A 22,931-nucleotide genomic window follows, 5' to 3' on the forward strand; every position below is an offset into this window, starting at 1 on the left:
TAAATAAGCATGCAGTTGTAAACTTGAAGGATTTTAGAGACAGGAAAAGGAGGTGGTATGGAGCAAGGACTTCTTCACTTACAAATAAGGCTATACAGAATTTACTGAATAAGTTTATCAGCGCAGAACCTAAACACAGCAATTAAACTATCCTTAGGCAATTAGGACTCTGTATCAATTACCTCAAAACCAGTCATCATGCGTTATGTTCACAGAGGCCAGCCTTGAAAAAGATTACACTTACCCATGTAATGAGGGTTGTAGGACCATCAAAATTTGACAATTGAGCTCTAAAAAACTCACAGTATATTTAAGAGTTTAAAAGCCTCCCTCCTACCTGAATACTGAAGAATATGTTAAGATCATCAATGGAGGTACTTTTGCTTGTTGGCAGTCCTTTCTTTGAATGCCCTTAATTAGGTATACAGTCAAGCTAAAAAAATGCAAAAATGTTTTTTTATTCAAGTATTCAAGGTTTCCACAAAGACCTCTCTAAGAAAGCTACACTGTCTTTTTATTCCATTCTGGATTAAACTGGTGATCATTTTTAAGTAATAGCCAATACTGAATGTATGATTTTGTCATAGCAGTAATAGCCAGAGAAAGGGAAATCAGAAACATTGGATTAAACATTGAATCAGGATGTGCAATGTCCTGTTTTAGATGTTTGGGCTCCTTAGTTTCTGAAGTTACAGAAAAATAGTGTAATAATACTTAAACATTTACACCAGCAAAATCAGCCCTACATATGTCATTGCTGCTCTTCTGGAGAAGGGGCATTTCACAAGGTAATGGCATTAAAAGACAAGTTACTAGCTTAAGGTTCTAATTTTAGGATGCAGTAGCAACAAGTCTCCCTAGTATATGGGACTTTTTAACATAGAATTGCTCTTCTGAGGGTTTCAAAGATCCAGGCTAACAAACTTTTCCTGCCACCTTATTGTCCTTTTCTGACATTCCAAATAGTCATAAAGTAATATAATAAATATTTTTTTTCAGGAATCATACACTTGAATTTCACTCCAGAAAGAAAATTAGCAGCAATTATGGCATTTTAATTATTCTCACAATTACTGAGTTATTTGGTATTCCTTGGAGGCTGCATATTTATTCAGATTCATTTGACATCATCTGTTGTCATGCAGGTTTTATTGATTCATAGCTGCTTTTGGGTAAAATAACTGAAGTCTACAGAAATAAAATGCCTTTCAGAAGTCCGATAAATATCCAGTACAGCACTGACCTGACTTAACAACTCTAACAGCTGGTTTCCAAGAAGGCTACTATTTGTCCAAATGGGAGCTTTCCAGGAAACACTTACTGCAAGAAAAGCCATCAGACAGAACCCAGTAGAGCATTACCCTCTGCTGCCAACTCTGAAACAAGGAGAGAAAATAGTAGCAACACGCTTACCAATGACTCCTCTGAGGCTACAAGTTTTGGAGGATTTCGCTGTTAAACAGACATTACTTGCATGTGCTATGAGCACAGCACATTTAAAGAGCCAAGCACAGACATTACATCCTTTTTTTCTAAACAAGAACATTCCATCAGATACATCCATGTTAACTAATCAGTTAACAATGTATGAAAAAGCCTTACATGTTTACTAGAAAGGCAGTATTACCCACTACCACTTTAAAATGCACAAGACAGCCATGCACAGTAGCCAGAGAAAAGTCGTCCCTTTCCTCCCCTCAACAGAAAATCCATGTTTAAAAAAAAAAAAAAAAAATCTGAAGCAAAAAAAAAATCCCAAACTGAACAATTTCCTCCCCAAACAGCCTGTCATAGTAGATACTTCTATACCTATTTCTCCAAAGTACTCTACACACTAGCCCTTCAATTTCTAAATATTAAATGAGAAAGTTGATTACACATGCAAAGAAAGACTAGTGCTTGAAAAGGTACAAAAAGAAAAAAATAACACCAACCTTTTGTTAACAGCAACATAGAAATCATCTTGCTGTTTAAGAGAAGGAGCAGGATAAATCTCTTGGCAATTTGATGCTAAGATTGTAGAGACCTAGGTAACACCTAGACCAGGCCTGGGCAGCAGAGACTGAAGCACTAGCTACTCGAGCAAGTTACTAGTGTCATGTTTCACCACAGACTTCTTCCACAGGCTCTCATTTTATTCCTTTCCCCTGTTAAAGAAGAAAACAGGCGAGCTAGTATGTTTCAAGGCTACTAGTACATTTCACCCCATGCTTACAGTAATTTGACAATTTTTCCATTTGCCACTATGAAATACACCTCTTATGATACTTCATCATTACAATCGGTTAAAAACATGTATGTATACATATAAATAATTTTAGCTAATACTAACTTTTGAGGCAAGTCTGCTGGTTCTTTCCAGCCTTACTGCAAGGAATCAGTTCCTTAGCTAGGACAGGCTAGGCACAGGCTTTCCTTGCCTGCCAACACTAAAGCTCAGCACTGCTAACTCTCTACACAATGCTACCAGACCCATTAAAGACCCACCATGCTGCTGCCTCTTCCATCTCCAAATGCTCCACAGCGTTTGACCTTTTTGTATGTGTCAAATTGTATAAGAATTGTACACAGCCTTTTTCAGGGCTTCTCCTCTCTCCTCAAGTGTGGCTCTAGTTCAGTGACCAGGCTGGCACTGCTGGGGGTATTGCTGAGCATCCAGTGGTTATTTCAGAGTGCTCCATGCTCTTTCTTCATAGCCACACCTCTTAATGTAGCCAACAGCAATGCCTCAGCAATTGAAACACCCAGTATTTCATGCTCCTTCTCTGAAAGGACAAACCTGTAGCAAACCTGTAGTTTTTCATTGCCCAGGTTTTAAAATTAACATTTTTATTTAAAATATATATGTACATATATATATATATATATATATATATATATATATATATATATATATTTTTTTTTTTTCTACAGGGTCTTGTTAGACTGACTTAGAATCAACAGTTTAACTTTGGTGCAATGAATGTGGCCTGCAGCCTGATGGCTGAAGAACCTGCCTTTGTGCTAAGCCCACAGAAGAACTTGGGACTTGCAATGTAATGCAAAACCAAACAGCAAAAAATCTCACTGCTCCAGGTGTGTTTCTTAATTATTTCCATAAATTATATATGAAGGCTAAGCACCTAAACTAACTAATGCTGCAAACCAGACATTTTAAATCCAAGAAAAAGGTTAGATTTATGAAATCTGCTCTGAGAGGCCAAAGCTTTGTAATGCTGATTCATACTTTTTAAAGCAGGAGAGAAGGAAAACATGAACAAGCAAAAGCAAAAGATTTCACATCTAGAATAAAATTCTAGTCCCTATCATGACGGCTTAGGTGTTTGACACCAAATTGCTACAGCAGAGAGAGAATATATATTCTTTGTTTCCATAAACTTTGTTTCCAGAACAGTCTCTCCACTCTGATAAAGAAGGTGGTTTCTCAACCACCCCATTAAGCTTGTTCTAAGAATGCCAACCAGTTTGTCAGTGGGGGTGACTGCAGAAATGTTTAAACTGTGCATTTGGACATTGCTTCAGTGTGAGCAGGCTCTCCTCGCTGCCTGGGCTTGTCAAGAATGAGGTGTTTTTACCCGTGGCCAAAACCATATCTTGAGACACAACCAACTCCAGCAGAAACTGCTGGTGTTGTGCCATCATGTAGAAGCCTCCAAAGTAATGGTCACCCAAACAGGGATTTTGAGGTTTATAATTCTGAACTCCAAGGCCAAAGCAGAAGCTCAGCAGTACTGTCATGCATGAAAATTTTCTACGTCATATTACAGTATATCCTAAACAGAAATACCATGAGCTAGCTCAAATCTAGCGAACCCTAGTAGCCACTCCTACAAAATGACACCACGAAGAACTTGCAAAAAAGTGATAGTGTGAACATTACACATACTGAATGAGAACCAGAGGCCTCTTCCTCAAGGGTCTGAACCCCAGCCAGTCATATGCTGAAGCATTAAAACAGGGAAAAATATATAAGTCTCTAACAATTTAAGGAACAATATCCACTTATTCAAAACTTTAACCATTCTCACTGTTTTACCAGCAGGAGTATTGAAACACAGGAGAAGAGAAAACTGTCAAAGCCTAGAAAAGAAAACAGTTACATAAGAGCAATAAGTTCCTGCTGTATCCGAACCAGAAAAATAAATAAACAAACAAATAAATAATAAAAAAAATAATAAGAAAATAACAATAAAAATAAAAATAAATAAAAAGGAACAGCACTGTAATTGTTTATAGTGCAACATATATTTTAAAGTCCTACACCTAAATAAGATTTCTGATTTTTATTGTCCTGGTTTGGGCTGCATAGAGTTAATTTTCCTCATAGCAGCTGGTTCGGTGCTGTGTTTTGGATTTAGGATGAGCATAATATTGATAATACACTGATGTTTTACTTGCTGCTAAGCAGTGCTTGCACAGAGCCAAGGACTTTTCAGCTCTTCACACTGCCCTGCCAGCAAGGAGCTGGGAGGGGACACAGCTAGGGTCCAGAGGAATATCCTATACCATGTGGTGTCACCCTGGACAATGCTATGGGGTGGCTGGCTGGAGCTGGGGGGAACACTGCTCAGGGACAGGTTGGGCATCAGTCAGCATGGGCTGAGCAATTGCACTGTGCATCACTTGTTTCATACGTACTATTACTAGTATCATTATTACTATTTATCATCCTTTTCTGTCTTATTAAACTGTTTTTATCTCAACCCATAAACTTACTACTTTTTTTTTTCCTGATTCTCTCCCTGATCCCACTGAGGTGTGAGCTATGTGGTGCTGAGCTGCCTGCTGGGTTAAACCACAACACTTATTTAAATTAAATCTGAAAGACTTCTATTAAGTTTCCATTAACTGTAACACATCATCTCTCTTTATGCTGGTTGTATGGCATTACTGCAGTTTTATCTGTTATTGGTGTTTTATTTGGTAATTTTGCATTTTATCCCACAGCATTTTGTGTCCACTGCAAACTCAACAAAATAGTGTGAGTTTCCAATAGTTATTCAACAGCATTGACCACGGGCAAGACTACCAAGAAGCTGCCAAAAAAAAAAAAAAATCCAAAACAAAACAAAGAATATGCATATATAGATAGCCACACACGTGCTGTCAACCACATCAACTGCAGCGAAGAGAACTAATGAACTACTTTCTCTGTTAGGCAAGAATTCCAGAAAGGTTTCAAATTTTAGGCCAGATCACTTAACTGACATCCGAATACCTGACATGTGCTCTCAAGGCCAGGGCTCTGTTTTGAAACAAAGGAGTATATATGCTTTCAAGAAGAACCCCAGTATATTTCTTTAGCAAAAACAATGCACTATGTATCCAGGTGATACAAATACAAGGACCTAATCCTCAGTCTCTGAATTCCCTAAAATGATAGCAATAGATCTAGCTCTTACTGTTCCTTGTTTGGACACAGCTTAGGGAAGTTCATTGATATTCTCTCTGTCCTGTGCTTTTAAAACTCTATTCATCTTTGAGAAAGTAAAAAAGGAAGAAGAAGAAAAAAATAATAATAGTAACTACCAACCTATGCTATAATTTTCAACTGTTTATTCAATTTTTTGAGAAACATTAATTTTAAGACAAAAATCACCACACTTATCAACCACATTACCAAAACTCACAAGTTTCACTGCTGTCCTGGCTGTTCAAGGAAAATCACCTAGCAGAAAGCTGAAAGTATGCAAGAAACAAGTGATTAAGAAGTTGCAAGTTCAAAAGAAACCCTACAAAGTAGTTTGCCCCAGAGCTTAAAAGATAATTGCACTTTTCCATTTCTATAACATTTCTGGAAGTCATCAATTCTTTAAAAATCTGAATAAAAGCAATTATGAGCATCTGAAATAGGAAAGAATAATGAAAATATTTGAACAGTATGTCTTACACAAGACATGCACAAATGAGCTATGGATGAAGATACCTGTAACCATTTAAGGTTAACATCAATGTGGAAAAGTTGTTTAGTACAAATACAACACATCTGGTATGCTGCAATGAGGTAGAAAGTTTACATCACCGTTTTTGCATATATTTTCACTTGGGTGCGTGCACAATTAACCTATGATTGCTTTGTGCAAGTTTCAGGGTCTAGAAACCCATAAACAATAACACATAGGAAACAATCATTCAAATACCTGTGACAGAGATGATTCCAGAGATTGCAATTAGCTGAACTGGCTTATTTATTGGAACATAAAATACAACATGAAGAAAAGCCTGCACAGACAGCTTGGTGGTCTTCACAACTTTGTTTATAAATCTGTGCTTAAAGCAAAGCAGATATATCTTTGCAAGAAGAATCATATTGTGGAAGATTCTTTGGTAGAATCTCTCTTTGGTAGAGTGGAAGAGAGATTCTTCTCTCTTCCACTGCAACCAAATCCAAGAAGATTACATGATCTGAATTTTTTCTTAACCATTACTGCTCCACTCAGCCTCCCCAGTATATTCTCTAAAAAAAATAATTTGCATAGCTGCACTGCATGAATATACAATTCCACAGCCTCAGAATTATATCCTCCATTAAGTTATACAATGGCTGCATAATGTATTAATTCCATATCACATCCCTTTCCCTTTGTTTTATCAGGACATAATATACAACCTCAAAAAAAAAAAAAAAAAAAAAAAATTCTGTTTTCTCCCATGTCCTGTGCCCTTCCGCAGCAAAACACATACTGTGTAGCACGGTGAATGAGGATTTATCAATTATTCATTGCCTTTTCCATGAGCAGAGGTGCAAAGAAATATGTCAGCTTTGAAGCCTCGAAACACAGCTATTTCGCTTTCCAGGTAGTTGTCTACTGAATAAAGGACAAAATTGTAGAACTACTCACAACATGACAGTATGGTTTCTGAAAAGTCCAAGGTGGCGTCCAAAGAAGATGCTTATATTAATGGAATATAAATCAGATGGAATACATGAGAACTGCAAAAAATGCATCTATCTCAGGAAGCTGCCAAGATGAGAAATTTTCAAGATTACTAAAAGCATTATGGAGAAGTTTTATTGTATGAATGCCCTCCAAAACTTTTTCAAAGACATAATGTTTGCTTGATAGTGCAGTCATTGATACTCTTTTGTGGTGGTTTTACCCTGCTGGGCAGCTAAACTCCACCATATCGCTCTTGTCCTTCCCCACCTCCAAGGAAGAAGGGGAAAAAATATGATGATATGCTCCAATATGGGTCCCCCATGGGTGACAGCTCCTCCATGGAATCTGTGGCATCTTTTAAATGCATCACAGTCAGAACATTAACACCTGAACAAAGCTGAAACCGTAACAAAAAACAAAGTGTTTATCCTCCCGAGAAACCATTACATGTGATGAGCCCTACTTTGCTAGAAATGGCTGATGCCTGTCTGTTAATAGGAAGTAGTGAACAAATTCTTTGTTTTGCTTTGCTTGTGCAGGTGGTTTTTGTTTTGCCTAGTAAACTGTCTGTATCTCAAGTCATGAGTTCTCACACTTTTACCCTCCTGATTCCCCCGCTGTGGGAAGTGAGCTTTGCGCTGAGTGCTGCATCGTTGTGCTGAGTGGCCTGCCAGGGTTAAACCACAGCAAGTAGATAGCAACAACTCCCACCCTGCCAGCTATTTCAGATAGTTTCTAATCTTAGGTGCATTAACAGCATCAGCCTCATGTTCAACTCTTTTTTTTTTTATTATTATTATTTTTTTTTTTTTTATGTAAAAATAATGTTTTTTGATGTCTGTTTTGAATTGGTTCCCTCTAAAATTTCCAGGCATGTCCCTATCTCTCAGTATTTTCTTTACAATTAAAGTAATAATTGGGGTTTATAACACCGATGCCTACTTAAACTTATGGATTCATCCTGACATTGGAGGGTTAATAAAGGTATTATTTTAGCATTTACCAGCTTGTATGCATCACTCCTGGCATGAGCTTTTATTGCTTTCATATTTTTATACAAGCAGTGATGAGAACAGAGCATAATTACAACGGCGCCATTCCTACCACAACAATGAAGCCCCTGTCAGCATTTCCCAAATAAAAGCCTATACTGAGTCTTGTTACTCAGCTGTATTAATGCTCCAAACTCAGTTTATAAGGCTGATGTAGGAGAGTATATGTTTCTTTCCCTTTTCACTTCCAAAGGTATATTAGTTCATCAAATGTCTATTGATTAAGAACAAAAGTATATTAGTTGACTTACTAACGATGCACTCAGATACAGATCAATTTAAAAAGAAAACAAACTGGATAACACAATGAATCCAACTCCCTTTTTAAAACAAGTTTTAGGAAAAGTATCTTTTTAAATGGCCACGAAGACTCTAATTTTGGATTAATTAACACTTTCTCCATTTATATTCCAAAATAATCTTGAATACTGGACCTAATATGAATACACAACCATCTACACATTTAATAATGCATATTACTTAAAGATTTAAAGGAATTGAATTATTTTAGATCTAAAATGAGTTTTATTGAATATTTAAAGTTTTTTACTTCCAATAGTTTTAAGTCATCAAATGAAAATGAAAGGTAAAAAAACTGAGAAGACCTGGTGTTTGCTGGCTGAAAGGCTGAAAATTCATAGTTAAGAATCAAGTTTCAGCCTGAAACGCCCATCCATCAGTAGACTTATTGATCAGTGCATACCCCACACATCTTAGAAAAGACAAATTAAAAACAAACAAACAAAAAACTGCACTATTTTTAAGGCTAAGTGTACTACTGAGACACCTCAGCTTTATGTCTCTCACTCTTGATCAGTAAGACCAACACTAGGCAGCGCAGTCAACAGCCCCATCACTGGGGAGTGTATTGTTCTACATGCCTCTGAAGTGTGTAGGAAAGTACTTTTCTGTATCATTCAGTGAATTGTTAAGACACATAACACACAATATTTTAAGCCTCTGATTTCAGTATGCCTAAAATTCAAGGAAATCCTTACATTGTATTCTATTGTTACACTGATAAAAGTACATAGAGATGGTAAAAAATAGCTGCTCTTGAATCAGAGCTGAGCTCCACTAGGATAGCTCTTAATGTGGTCCATCTACTAAATATTAATCCGAGGAAAATACCAAGTATACCACACAAGCTATTAATTACACGGATTGAAATTCCTTTTCCTGTTTACTATGGGATGCAAAGAAACATTGTTCTTAAGCATCCCGCATAATAATAATATCCATTCAATCTCAATACAGCTGGTTTTTTGGCTAAACAGTAGCTGTATGGGAGTCATTTTAAAGCTAGGATGAAAGCAGAAGAAGAGTGTTTGAAAGGAAAATTCATAGTTATAAATAATTTCTCAACTGGTGAGAACACAGATGAAAATTTTAAAAATGTGCCCACTTCAAAATACAAGAGTTTGTGGAATATGGAGCTAACCACAGATGAGTCTTGTTTCCTTCTCGATGAAAGGAATCCACCACTTTTTTGGTCTAGCCTTCTCTCCTGAGAAGAGCAGCAACACTTGCTTCATGCAACATGGAACAGAATGTGAGAACACTACTCACAGTCGGATTATTTATGTGAATCCAACATGCTGTAAGGCATTTCAGTGTCTTCCCTTCCTCTCCTCTCCTTTTCAAATGGACTAAACAGGCTCTTGCGTGTTTGTGTTTGTATCTAACACCCTATCTCCCCATATCTGTTCTCCAACTTCTTTCTGTGAAATGAAAACTAAACTACCCTTCATCAGGACACATGCTCTTAGGAAAGCAAGGTCCAGAGGAAACATCCAAGAAAAACAAACCACAGTAACCAATGCTTGAATTGAGCACAACCAAAGCAAATAATTCTAAAGCTCTTGTTCCCATAAAGTTACATTAAAAACCCACCAAAATATTGCTGCTTGCAAGACAAAAACTAGTAAAAGTGAACATGAAATGGACCTCAAATATGTATATAACTTGGTATGGTTAAGACCAAAGAGACCAGCCACCCCCAAACCAGTCTTTTCTAGAAAGCAGCATTTTTAAAACAATGTTCCTGAGAAAGCAGCATTTTTAAAACAATGTTCCTGAGGTTTCAAGACTGACACTCACAGAAAATGAGGTCATACTTATTTGCCCAGAGAACATGAAAAAAGGGGCAGTCACTGTGTCAGGTTGACCTTTTCTATTGTTCAGAGAACACTTTACTAAATTAATAAAATTGAAATATCTTCTAGGCATGAGAAAGAAACATTCTTAATACTTGCAGTCTCCTCTTCAGACTAAAAACAGCATTGGTTAATATAATATATATTTTTGTGTAATATCCATCAGCTGGTAATAACCATAAACTGGTTAGTTTTGATACCTAGTTAGCCACTCGGGTTTCTTTTTTATTTTATTTGTTTATTTTTAAAATAAAATTTATTTTATTTATTTTTAAAATATTTCACTTTTACCTATCAATTAAAAAAAAATAAAATATTACCTCCCAATTTCCTAGTGTCAGGACATTTCCCAGATTTTTCTCCATAATAGCCACAGGTCTCATCTCCAAAAATAGTACAGCCATCACCAAATCTCATAAATACAGAGACTCCACCACCATAAGCTGCTGTGGAAACATACCAAAGAACTACACATTCATTCATAGAATGCAGTCTACCTCAAACAAGCATGCAAGGCGGAAAGCTGATTATGAAAGCAACCAAGAACAAATATTTTCAAGTGACCAAGAATCATAAAAATCAAGATGTGTTAAAAAGCAAGAGGAAGCACACTCCAGAATATGGGCCACATACGTTGTCAAACCCACAACTGCATTTTCAATGATGCAAAACAGCAAAGAAAAAAACAGCAAAATACATTAAGCACTTCCCTAGTATACTGCACCTCTTCAAAAACAATTAGCATGCACAAAGGGCATTTATTCCCTCCACACATTAGCTCTGATAGAAAACGGAAATAGCAAGAAAAGTCCTTCAAAACATCAAGCTGATTACCTCTGTTACAAAGTTTCTTCCCTCACATGCATCCCCATTTGGATAAGACACATCTACACATAGAGGCAGTCTGGAACACTTCTCAAATGCCTTTTTATGCCTGCTTACCTTTCCACACAATGCTTCAATTTCTTCAAAAGAGTAAAAAAAGAAAAAAAAAAAAAAAGACAAAATAAGGGGACAAAGTTGTGGTCCTCATCCTCTTCACAACTGCAGGAATTGATCGTTTTGATCTGCACTCATTTATTTATCCCAACTGAATTTTACGTTGTATTTATTTTCCATATTTACCTCACTTTTTTTTTTCATTAACCTCTGACTTCACAATTCTCTTCTCACACACTAAACACATTCATCTTTCTGATCCCTGTTCTACCTTTCATCCTGAGATGATTCCAATGTACCTGTTAATGGTTTCCATTTAGATTCCCATGCTCTTAAAATTCCTTGTCATCTTTACAGTTACCTAAAACTCTTCTAGCCAAAGCCTACAATGTCTACAAAGTCTATGAAGTAGAACTCAGAACCGTAGGATCTCATTCATGTGCATTCATCTTCTGCCAGTCAACTTTAACATACTATTACCAACCCCAACTCCCTCAGCCTGTCAACCTGTAGGAGAGGTGCTCTGGCCCTTTGATCATCCTCATGGCCTGTCTATGGACTTGTTCTCCTTTCCTAAAAGTATTTTCCATAATGTCTCAGAACATATTTGACAATGAAATTGACAGCAGGAAGAGGCCATCTGATCACAAGCTCTGGTAGATACAGTGTATTTTAGATAGCAATACCTGCTGGAAGGGAAATACACCTAGGAAAAAGCCGTTCCATGTTTCTCGAGTGTCTTGATAATTTCTTGATGTAGTTGCTCAAAAAGCCACTTAGCAGAAATTCTCTACTGAATATATTTTCTCACAAGAAAGAATTGGCTGGGGATGTGAAGGCCAAAAGCAGTCTTGGCTGCAGTGACTATGACAGAGAGCGGAGTTTTAAATCCTGAGAGGTGTAAGCAAGACAATAAGCAGAATTACAACCCTGGGCTTCAGGAGAGCAGATGTTGGCTTTGAAGATCTGTGTAGCAGTTTCCTACAGAAGACTGCCCTGTTTCAAAGTTAGAAGTAATTACAAAAAACAATAAAAAAAAAAATTATAAGTATTTCCCATTAAGACGAAGGGAGAGTATTCCTAGTACTTGCAGCAAAACCTAGAAATTAGGATTTAATCTGAATTCTGAATCTGCCACTAAGTCACTTCCAGGTACAAAAAAACGACATATAACATGGTTAATTACTGCCAGAACAAGGAGAGGTCTACAAACTCAGAACCTATCACTCTATTTAGAAGCCGACTACCCATAGTCAAAGTTACAACAGGAAAAGATGCCTTTTATTACTAACCTGGCTTTATCCTGCAAAAGTGAAAATTCCTCGATTATGTGTGGAATGATGGCCCAGAGATTCAGAAAGACAAGCAGACAGGCTCCAAATCATAAATGAGTACTGGAGTGTTTTCTGTTTGGGACAGAATGAGCTTTCTATAATGACCTAATAGTCCCAGGGCTGGCCAGCACAAAAAAAAAATAATAAATAATCCGTTTTCTTAGTAGAAAAAAAGCTCAGTTCCCAGGGTCAACAAGTAAGCACAACTTTTTTTTTTTTTTTTTTTTTTTTTTTTTTTTTTTTTAATCTGTTGGAATTATTTGCATCATGGTGATTCTGAGGCCCCAGCTGAGAATCAAGACTCATTTTGATAGGTGCATACAAACATGGCAAGAATGCAGCCAAAATCCTGCAATCCAATTAAAATAAAGATGTCACAGATCAAAAATACTTAGCAGGGTTTGGCATGTATTTGCCAAAGCTTGAGTTTTCTGAATAAATCTTACCTTGTCTGAAATACTACCACCACTAGCAGAAGGATACACAAAGATTTTAATTAGAATAAACCCTTAAAATTAACAACACTCAACTGTGCAATCAAAAGTAAAATGAAATTCTATATGAGGTTAGCCAAAATCCCATGGGAAAGCCCACACTTTATTCTGTGGTTAGCCTTGACTTCATATGTTAATAATATGAATGGCTGTTGTTGGTTGACTCCATAAAATGTCATTTCCTTTGAGGTGCAGGCTCCTCTTGGCAGGAACAGTGTTTTGACCCACTGTGATTTCTAGGTTACTGGTGCTTAAATTACTATGTTTTGCTACAAGCAACAACACTTACTCTTGTGCTTTTATTTTTGCACTTTACATCTGTTTTGATTTTTCTTTACCCATTGCTTATCAAAGATGAGCTGCATTAAATAGACCAACACATTTATTGAACACATAGGTTAACACTGGATTATCAGGAAAATTCTTTTGTATGTACATCTCATCCCCTGCTTCACATACAGTTTTTAATACAGTTCTTAATCTATGCAATCGGTAACAGTAATAAAATGGAGTCCCTATAATTTGCAAATGATCAAACAGGGCTGGAAGTGAGCATGTTTCAAGGCTAACCTTAGCTCTTCAGCTTTTCACCAAGAGCCTGTGGAAATCCTTTATTTGTGACTCTGTTTCACCATATGTTTTGCAGAGACAAATTTAATTACTGAGAGATGTTCCAAGATTTAGTTATTAGTTGTAAAACACTTCAACAGAGTGGTAAAGTTAGTCTCAAGCTTAATAAGCTTGAAAATGCCAAATGCTACACTATTCAGTCTTCTCCAATACTTTAATTAGCTAGTACTAGAATAGTTAGGGATGACACGTGACAAAGTTTTTATCTTCTTCCTTCTACCTCTCTACTGCTAAAAGGTGGTAGACATTTGTCTTGCTTGTTACTTATGAAACAAAAATATCTTGCTGAAAGGTTATAGATCACTCTGAAACTAGGTGGGACGTTAGTCAAACCTCTATATTTAAAAGGTCTCCTTCTCTGCCTGGAGCTTTTATCCTTCTGGCTCACTAAAGTTAAGACAACTGGAAATAACCACTAAGAAAAATGGACATCACTCAGTGTTTTACAAAATGGTGGTTACCTCCAAGAGGCTGTCTGAACTCAACAGGAAACATTTACATGGAAATTTGTATGTCTTTTAGAACACAACCAGAGTAATTTGCCCTCAACAGAAGGGAAAAAGCAGCATTTGTCTACTTCTTTTCTCCAATTCACAGTCAAAATTATGAAATACATATATATATATATAATGCATAAGAGTCCTATTATGCTGACATGTGTGAAGTTTATTCAAAGCACTGAGTCATTTAGCCCATGAAACCATAGGAACAGTGCAAGAAATAAGTATTCTCGTTAACCAAAATACTAAAAGACAACAGTGCCACCTTGTGTTATTATTATAGTTTGAACTACTCACAAATTGCAGAGAAAATATTTTCTACCTCTTTCACTAAACCCTAGGTTTTACTAGTCAGATTTTGTAATTATTATTTTGTCATTACTAATGTGGATGGAAACTGAAGGACTAGGGAGATGAGTTTTATAAACCCAACACTTCCTGACAGGTTTTGATTTGGCTGCAGATTTTCAGGTTCTGTTTGCACCAGCTCTCCAGGGGTTGGGAACATGGGGCCCTTCTTCCCTTACACATGGATGCCAGTGATGTTAGACACTGGTTAGTTGCGCATTTTGCAAGATTTCACCAAGACACACAGAAAAAAATAATAAATAATATATATATATATACACATTTGCATTACACACCACCATACCTTAGCAAACACCAGAGCACGTCACGAAATGACAGCCTTAAGCTGATGACCTTAATACTTTGCCTGCACGTTATTGGTGTTGGATTGGCCACTTGTTTAACATCTGCAAAGCAAATGAGCAGAGCTGTCCCCAGCCGCTGTTGACTGAGGAAGTTCATCCAACCCACACAGGGTATAGCGCATTAGGGAACGTTTAGGCACCTTCTTCCTAGCAAGTGTTTGCGTAAATCTAGGTTTCCCCCTTTCTGTGGCCGATTACAGCCCGCATTCCTGCCGTGAATGACCCCCCCGACCGCCCCAGTGCCCAGGAGCTGATAAGCAGGAAATGTCGGCTAAACACGGAGGGAAACGCACAGAACGTGCTCCTAAGGTCCCAAGCCACCAGGGGAATTCGCTTGGCGAGCCAACAGCGGCAGCTGCTCGCGGTGGCGCCGCGCACACGGCGCCCCGCACGCGGAGGGCTCCCCCACGCCCCGCTGACAGGGCTGCCGCCACCACCACCTTCACCACACCACCACCACCCCCCCCGCCATCGACGGTTTAACGGCCGCCGCGAGCTTCCCGCTTCCCGCAGCAGCCAATAAGAGGAGGAGGGGTGGCGGCCACAGCCAATAGGGGCGCGGGGCTGGCGGGAGGGGCGGTGCCAGGCTGAGGGCGGCTGTGGGGGGGGAAGGGGTGTTTCGGTGTTTCCAAGTTGAATCCCCCCCCTGAGACCGCGGGGCTGGGGGGCGTTCATGAGAGATCTTTTGGTTACGCACCCTGCCAGGGACTGAGGTGACTGAGGTCCATGCTGCACCTACGATAGAGCACAGTGCATCATGGCTGAACTGAGCTCAGGGCGTATAAGGCTCGTGTTTTAACAGAAATGTGTTTTCAGGAGGCACACGCTGCTGCTTCAGCATTACGTGATCTCCTCCAGAAGTTAACAAAGTGATTTCTACGAGCTTGTGTCTCCCAACGCAGGCATCAGCTCATATCAAGCTAACCCCGTCTTAACTCTGAAAATCTCTTCGCTGCCCCTCTGTCAAGAGCAGTAAGAGATTTGATAATGCACTGCTAAGTTTTCTGAAATCCAAACCTGCTATTTTCACCCTGCACCGAAAGAAGTAAGGCAGTGCTAGGGAAGCACCATTCAACACCTACACAGCCACACGGACTTTTAAGCCTGCAGCTGAAAGTAAAGCAGGTTTTAAGTACACAAAGGCAAGATTTACAGGATCCCAGAGAGGTTATATGAGAACTGTAACCAGACTGATACTCACTAAGGTGAAAAGAACCCTGCTTTCCTGTTCCACAACACAACAGCTAAGTGTGTAGTATGATCATTTATTTAATTTTTGTAGGTAAGTGGTGAGAACAAGCTTGGCCCTTTTTTTTTAAAAAAAAAAAAAAAAAAAAAAAGCTTGTAAACCATATGTGAAGTCACTTTATGAATTCAGCTAATGGTACTGTATGATTATTTAGATCAACAAATTATTCAGCACATGTAATTCAGAGAAGTCATCACATACCATATCCTGTAGCTTTTACCAACCAGAAGATAGGTTAGAGCCAACAGGATAGAAGTTTGCAGCATACTCTAAAGAGTTCCCTTTCCACTGGCCTCCAAAATCTCCCTCCCAGGGCCCACCTTTACATATATGGAAAAGATACGTAGGGGTTAATCTGTCTTTAATTTACTAATAATTTCAAATCACTAATTTTTAAGTAACAGTTAACAGTCATCAAGCTGTACTAGGAAACACCAAAATTAATGAGCTTAAGAAGTTATTTAGTGATTTTAAGTATTATATGAGAACACAACTTTACAATTTGTAATTTTGCTTTCAAGCTTACATTTCACAACTAGTTCCTAGCTGAATATATATAATGCAGTTAAATCCAAGCTTGTCTTGCTTACAAGTAGCTCTGGCACTGAATGTCAAAATTATTTTCCCAACCTACTTCCTCATATCCCAATGGATTAAACTCCCAATGTGAGTTAGACAGTCTTTCATAAGTTCCAACATGTAATTGGAACAGATTTTCTGATTACTACTATTCCAGCTTAAACATATTGCATATTGCTGATTGGTCCCCATTGGCTGTTCTGCTCTCTAAAATTTCACATATCAAAGTGTTGGTTGCATATGAAAAATAATCCTTCCAGCTAGTGGCAACCATACCACCTGTGAATGAATATATATGCATATTTGTTATACCTGTATTATACCTTAAACCTATATTCCTTTTAGTAATAGTCCCATACCAATTCCACAAGAACAGGTAAAATATCAGATGTATACAATAAGCAGATCCGTGTATCAGATAACATTTCCATAACTATTATTTGGTTAAATTATGAGCACAATTCACTATCCTGCACCAATAAGGTTTTTTTTAGACAAGACAGTTGTATTGAATTCACTTCCTTTTATTGCAGTGACATCCCCATGGTACAAAGTATTAACTGCAATAGTTACGTTAAAACATTAGAAAAGCATTTGTGTGTGACAGTTACAGTACAGTATCAAATATTACATCTTCAAACCAAGTGGGTCATTACCCACTAACGCTCAAATCTTTAAATTATTTTCAGTTATTTTTAAATATGTAATGTCAGGAAAGCATATAAAAAGAATGTATGTAAAAGGAAACCTAAATACAAATAGAGTGAGCAAATAAATAATTGATTTTCACCAGCTATTGCTGACTTTCTAAACCCATACAAAGAAACCTAATCTATAGAAAGTATGAATTTTCATGTGTCAGTGATACTTCATTTTTCAAGTAATTAACGATTGGAACATAACTAAATTTGGCGTCAAAAATCAAAGCAGACGTCGGAATGACTGCCACTAACTGACATTTGTTGCTAACAATTACTATTAACTGTTGAAGTTTTAGTGTAGCAAATAATCTGGAAACTTGACCTTGTGCCTAGTGTTAGTGGACTTTTGAGAGTGCATATGTGAAAAGCATCCTACATATTTCACAGACATTACCCTAACTATCCCCATATGCATATTTAGATATATTTTATATAATTTTATACACATATATGCATGTATACACACACTTCATTTGGTTTTTGTGTTACAGATCACAAGCAATGGTTTCCTGAATGGGCAAAAAAAACACATTTAAATAAGTGTACCTGTGCACTTTTTTTTTTTTTTTAAAGATAGCAGCACTAAGTCCATGCCTTACTGTCCATCTGTTCAAAGTAATGTAACCCACAAAACAAGAAGAAACATGGCAATGATTTCATATTCACAATGTGACATCCATATTCCCCAACAACCATGGTAAAATCTGTAATAGACACAATGATTATTTTGATTTCCACCCCCTCACTTGGGAGGAAATAGCACTTTTACTGCAAACTGTCTTATGTTTATTTTAACAAGCTGGGTTCATGCTGGCATCAGTTATCTCACACTTAGCAGCAAAACATGCATGTTCTTGTTTTTTAAAGTGAAATGAATCAATAGACTCAAATCCAATTGATAGAAACAAATGGAAAAAAAATTGCAGTTCAACAAGAAATTGACAACAGCATATACTGCATTGTATAGAGTATTTTTTTTTTTTTAAATCTTGAATCATAACTTGAAGCTCTACCTTGCCACATAATGACTAATTGCTTTGTCCTTCAAAAAGAAACTGGTACATTTCAATTTGATCTCCTATTTAGCATAATGCAACTTTTCTGTGCATCCTTAAATGAAAGTCACTGAAGCACTGGTAAACTGATCCAGTAGTATGTCCAATCCTAATATCAAAAGCTTGTGAAATGTTTTTAGGCAATCCTTTCTATCCAAAATATATAGGAATTTAAAAACAGTTCACATTTTACCTTTGTATAAAGGCTCAAGTGTAATTTCTTGTGTAGGTGTTTATAGTAGTAGACTGAATTATGAAGTTGTCAAAATATACAATGAAAGGGCATACAAGATTGGCAGTTTCTTGACTGAACATAGAAAATGTATAAAGTAGAATGTATGGAAAAAATCTAAACTGGCAGATGATCAAACCTGAGTATCTTTTAATAAGACTAAGTGTATTTTCTTACAACTTGAATGAATTGACTAAAAACATCTCCCCTGGTAACTAGTGGTCCTTTTAACCATTTGTTGAAAAATGCGAGAACCTTAGCTTTTGCTTTTTATATCGGATAGCAAGATTCCACATAGTGTTTACTGTTTTCTGTTAGATAGTATCACATTGCTCACATTATCCCCATTTAAGCCTTAAGTTGAGTTTTGTTTCAAACTAAGTTGTAAGTGACACCAAAATAGTAATAGGCCAAGAACTAGGACAGGTTTTTTTCTTTCTTCCAATTCTTCAGGAGATAAATGGCCTTAGTCTGTTAAGATGAATTGCTTTTAACTAGAGCTATAGATTTACACAGCATCCTTCACAAAGTCAGCTAACCTTAGCTGTGTATTTCAGACTAGTGCCAAGGAAGTACACAATGTCAAATTTGAGAAGAGGATCCTCTGACAATATAGTTTTATTTTAACTGTTTAGCTTTATTTTAGTTGTTACAAAATTTGGTAGTACAGAGTCCTGACATCAGGAATTTGTCTTAGTTCAATTGACCTGCCTCAATTCTCACCTTTAAATCTAACAGATATAATAATAGTAACAAAAAAACAAAACTTTCTGACAATAGAAAACACACAGTACTAAAAAACTAATAGCTCAATGGAAGACTGAAAAGCAGCATTCATTTTTATTGTAATATGGAAGAGATTAAAAACCAAAGGAAGTCTGATCTAAAGTCTTAGTTGAAGGCAGATTTTGACATTCTATATAAATTTACAAAATAGGATGTATGTGGATGAGATTTGGTTAATTTCAGAAGGCACCTCAAGGCTAAAAGGCTTTTATAAATCTATAATCCTTTCATTGATTAAAAATAAAACACTTTTATTGCTGCTATTCAAATAGCAAACAAAAAACTTGTCTTGTTCTTCAGTCTAACAAGGAATCCTCCCCCATTAAGCAAGATAAAATTACAGAAAATATAGAATAAACTGAAGATGTCACAACTTTAGAAATACATTAACTTTCCTTGTGTGCTTTCAAGTCAGTGAAATAGTGAAAGAAGAGTCACTTTTTGCCTTTGTGATGTTAATAATCTATAGACGTCAGTCACTCTCCCGGGGCACTGAAGTACCATGTCATCATAGCTGTCCCCTGTGCAGTACTCTTAGGAATAGAAGGTAAGAACACTCTGATGATTCCCACGAACAAGGAGAATTGGTGGCAGATCTTTAGAAAGAGCTTCTAACCAGGCCATGTATAATGCACTAGAAACTGCACCTTTTCGTGCAACTGGCAAACTCCTAAAATACACAAAAAAAGAACAGTTAAACCTGTAACAAATACAAGTCATATCAAATGAAAGCAAAAGTATGATTCTGCAAAGAGATAGATATTAAGTCAAGTTTCCTAAGCTTTTTAGTTTTTGCTTTTTCCTCAGAACTTAATGAGTTAAGGAGCTTGTTATCTTAAGCACTACAGGATCTCACACCTCACTTTTGGCTTCTCACCACCATCTAATTCAGGCAGCTTCAGGGGAAATTCTCCTCAATGAGACATACATGTATATTTAAAGACTCCTGAGGATTTTAAAATACTGCTTTTTCTTATGATACTAGGTTGGATGCAGTCTAATATTCTTAGTTTCTCTTTCTGAAGCATGTCATACTATTTTCTTTCAAAACAACAACTACTGGAAGTCTATTTTCCCTATTCAAACTTTGCTTGTGGTATCACTTCATAGAGCTCTGAAGCAGCATCCTCAAAGAAATCAGTGAAAAAAACACATTGTGTTTTGCTTGTTTATTCCAGAAGTAGTTCCATGGAAATCCATCATCAGACAACACTGCTACCACTATCTACACAGATCATCTAGAAAGAAATTGAGATGAAGGGCTTGAGAAAGGTGGGGATAGTTGGCATGCAGGAGTAGAACCAACGTGAGAATCCCAAGCTGCACCAGGAACGTGGAGGTAATTATCTGAAGTAGCATATCATAATTATCAGCTCTGAAAACCTCCTTGGGTATTTTTCCATACTTCAATGCCAAGCCTTTTTTTTTCCTGACCTGTACTTACACATATTTACAGTACACACAATTCTGCATCAATTAAGATAATAATAAAAGTAATTTACTTACATGACAATTATGTTAGCTGTACTTGAATGTTCCTTCAGCAACTCATTTAGCCTAATCTGGCGGTAAGTCTGTAATTAAAATGAAACTTGTTAGGAAGATCCTCTACAGAAACTGCAAAAAAAATCATTTAATCAATGTAAGAACAGTTATAGTTAATTGGTGTTAGTCATGTCTAGAAAGCATGTGCTTGCCCCTCAGGCTGGCATCTTGCTTGCTTTCCTGAAGTATCTATGTTTCCAAAGCTGGGAGAAAAGAAAGCGGTAAGCCTAACATGTGCGAATAAACCAAGTACTTTCTAAGATAAGTTTAAGATTGTTCTTCTAATGATACCATCCCTCTGCAGCTGCTGGAGGCAACCTCTCTTCAAGGTTCCCTTAGCTATCTATATCCTGTAAGCTCAGAGCAAGGTGGTGTTACTAAGTGAAGCCCTTCTCCATAATGTATTTCCTTATTTAGTACTCTGTCCTTTCTTAACATCTTAAGCAACTCCTCCCCTTCCTCCTACTGATGGTTTTTCTTAGTTTGTATTCATATAGCCATTTTTAGTTTTTATGTCAGCTAACTTGCAGCTATTTTTTTTTTTTTTTTTTTTTTTTTTTTTTTTTTTTTACAATTCTGCTGTTCTCATGTCAGCAGAAGTCCTGCTAGCCTGCTGGATAGTGTTGGCAGAAACAAATCAGCTACCAGGAGACAAAAGAATACATCACTGCTATTATCTCATTGAAAAAGTGTTTTGAGGGTAAGGCATAAGGAACAGCAAGGCATCATGCAGTTCATTAATTATAGAGTCTTTCCTCTAGTCCCTGCATAATATGGGGTTACAAGATCCTGCCCTCAGCTGCCAATCTGAACCTACATGTTAGTTATATCCCTGCTTTTACACTTACAATGCAGTGACTCCTGCTACTTCTCTACTGCTAATCCCCACAGAGGTTGTAAAAATCCAGATAGGAATACAAGAAAAACGTGAAAGTGAAAAAAGTGAAGAACTTCAGATCACTGAAGCTTTAACCAGTCTTTTCTTTAGATACATGGGTGTATCTGTATCCTGTTACAGGATGCTGCTTGAGTGCCCTCCACAGAAACACTGATGGAAGAATGAGGAATGCCTCTGATGTCTACAGCGCACAAACATTTAAGAAAAAAATCAAACCTTTAACTGCTCCTTAACAACACAGTTAGGTGTGTGTTGGTTTTAAATAATGAAGCACCAAAGGGTAGTCTGGGCTCAACTAAACAAAATGTCAGGACGAGCTTAGTGTTCTAAATGAACTGCTAAAACCCTGTGGGATATCAGTTTAGAACCTGCAATGACAAAGAACAGAAACAGTTTGTTGTTTTTTCACTGTGCCCCCTCCACAGCTGGTTTTAGATGCTGTTTTCATAAAAGCTGTTATGAAAGAGGTAAAGCAAGAATCAGTTCGACAATATCACACGCATAAATACAGTAGAAAAAAAAAACTTTACAATGTTTAACGTAACAAGCTAAGGAATACAGAACCTTTGTTTTATAAAGCTCAAGTTCATTATCTGTTATCCTCCACGGTTCATCCTCCTTCATTTTATCTGCAACTTCTTGTTCTTTATCATCTTCATGAAGTCTGAAGGGCTCTATCATTTCCTCAAAAGCTGCAATACTGGAATGATTACATGAACAGACATTAAAACACATATAACACTGGTCTGTAGGTCAGCAATGCCTTTCATTCTATTAGAAAGTAAATTTTAATACCACATAAAAATGAACAAACTATTTGCATACAGAATCAGCTGTGCATAAGCTGTACAAAAGATAAAGGCAAACACTACAATGCGAATTTCAATTAGTGACATCTATAGAGTTTTTACTATTCACTGCAGAAGTTTTCCTAAATAATTTTACTGCAATTGTTCTAAAGCTGAAGATACCAGCTTAGAAAATCTATATTAACAATCACTAACAATAGTTTCTTCCTGATTAATTTTGAAATGGGAGTTTATATGTCACACAGAGTAAAAAGCACCGGACTGCGATCAGGTCTCATGCTAGGGCCATTAGGGTTTTTAGCTACATGTTTGATCTTTCCAATACAGTCTAAGAGCTACATTCAAATCCCAATAAGCAGAGCCATCTTGTCTATAGTC

The 22,931-nt window shown here is 37.0% G+C and overlaps 1 protein-coding gene and 1 long non-coding RNA gene across 6 annotated transcripts in view; both read right to left on the reverse strand.

Moving 5' to 3' along the window:
• Positions 1-98: 98 nt before the first annotated feature.
• LOC140000644 (uncharacterized) lies at positions 99-15,156 on the reverse strand. Of its 3 annotated transcripts, none has more exons than XR_011805706.1 (5): positions 14,840-15,156; positions 14,639-14,762; positions 1,935-2,147; positions 1,244-1,376; positions 99-433 (listed from the first exon to the last, which is right to left on the reverse strand). It is a non-coding gene; the product is annotated as an uncharacterized lncRNA (long non-coding RNA). The 3 variants fall into 3 exon arrangements; XR_011805705.1 differs by adding an exon at positions 5,631-5,679 and having other exon boundaries at positions 14,639-15,156; XR_011805704.1 differs by having other exon boundaries at positions 14,639-15,156.
• A 1,874-nt stretch (positions 15,157-17,030) lies between these two features.
• SLC12A2 (solute carrier family 12 member 2) overlaps positions 17,031-22,931 on the reverse strand; it is a 62,701-nt gene continuing 56,800 nt past the window's right edge. For all 3 annotated transcript variants that reach the window (XM_027446228.3, XM_027446229.3, XM_027446227.3), the window contains 3 exons: positions 22,309-22,444; positions 20,808-20,875; positions 17,031-19,971 (listed from right to left, as the gene is read on the reverse strand). In XM_027446228.3, coding sequence (XP_027302029.3) covers positions 19,836-19,971; positions 20,808-20,875; positions 22,309-22,444 — 340 coding nt within the window. In that variant the 3' untranslated portion in view covers positions 17,031-19,835. The remainder of the gene's footprint in view (positions 19,972-20,807; positions 20,876-22,308; positions 22,445-22,931) is intronic.

The sequence above is a fragment of the Anas platyrhynchos genome, chromosome Z (genome assembly GCF_047663525.1).
Source record: "Anas platyrhynchos isolate ZD024472 breed Pekin duck chromosome Z, IASCAAS_PekinDuck_T2T, whole genome shotgun sequence".
In the NCBI taxonomy this organism is placed as follows: domain Eukaryota; kingdom Metazoa; phylum Chordata; class Aves; order Anseriformes; family Anatidae; genus Anas; species Anas platyrhynchos.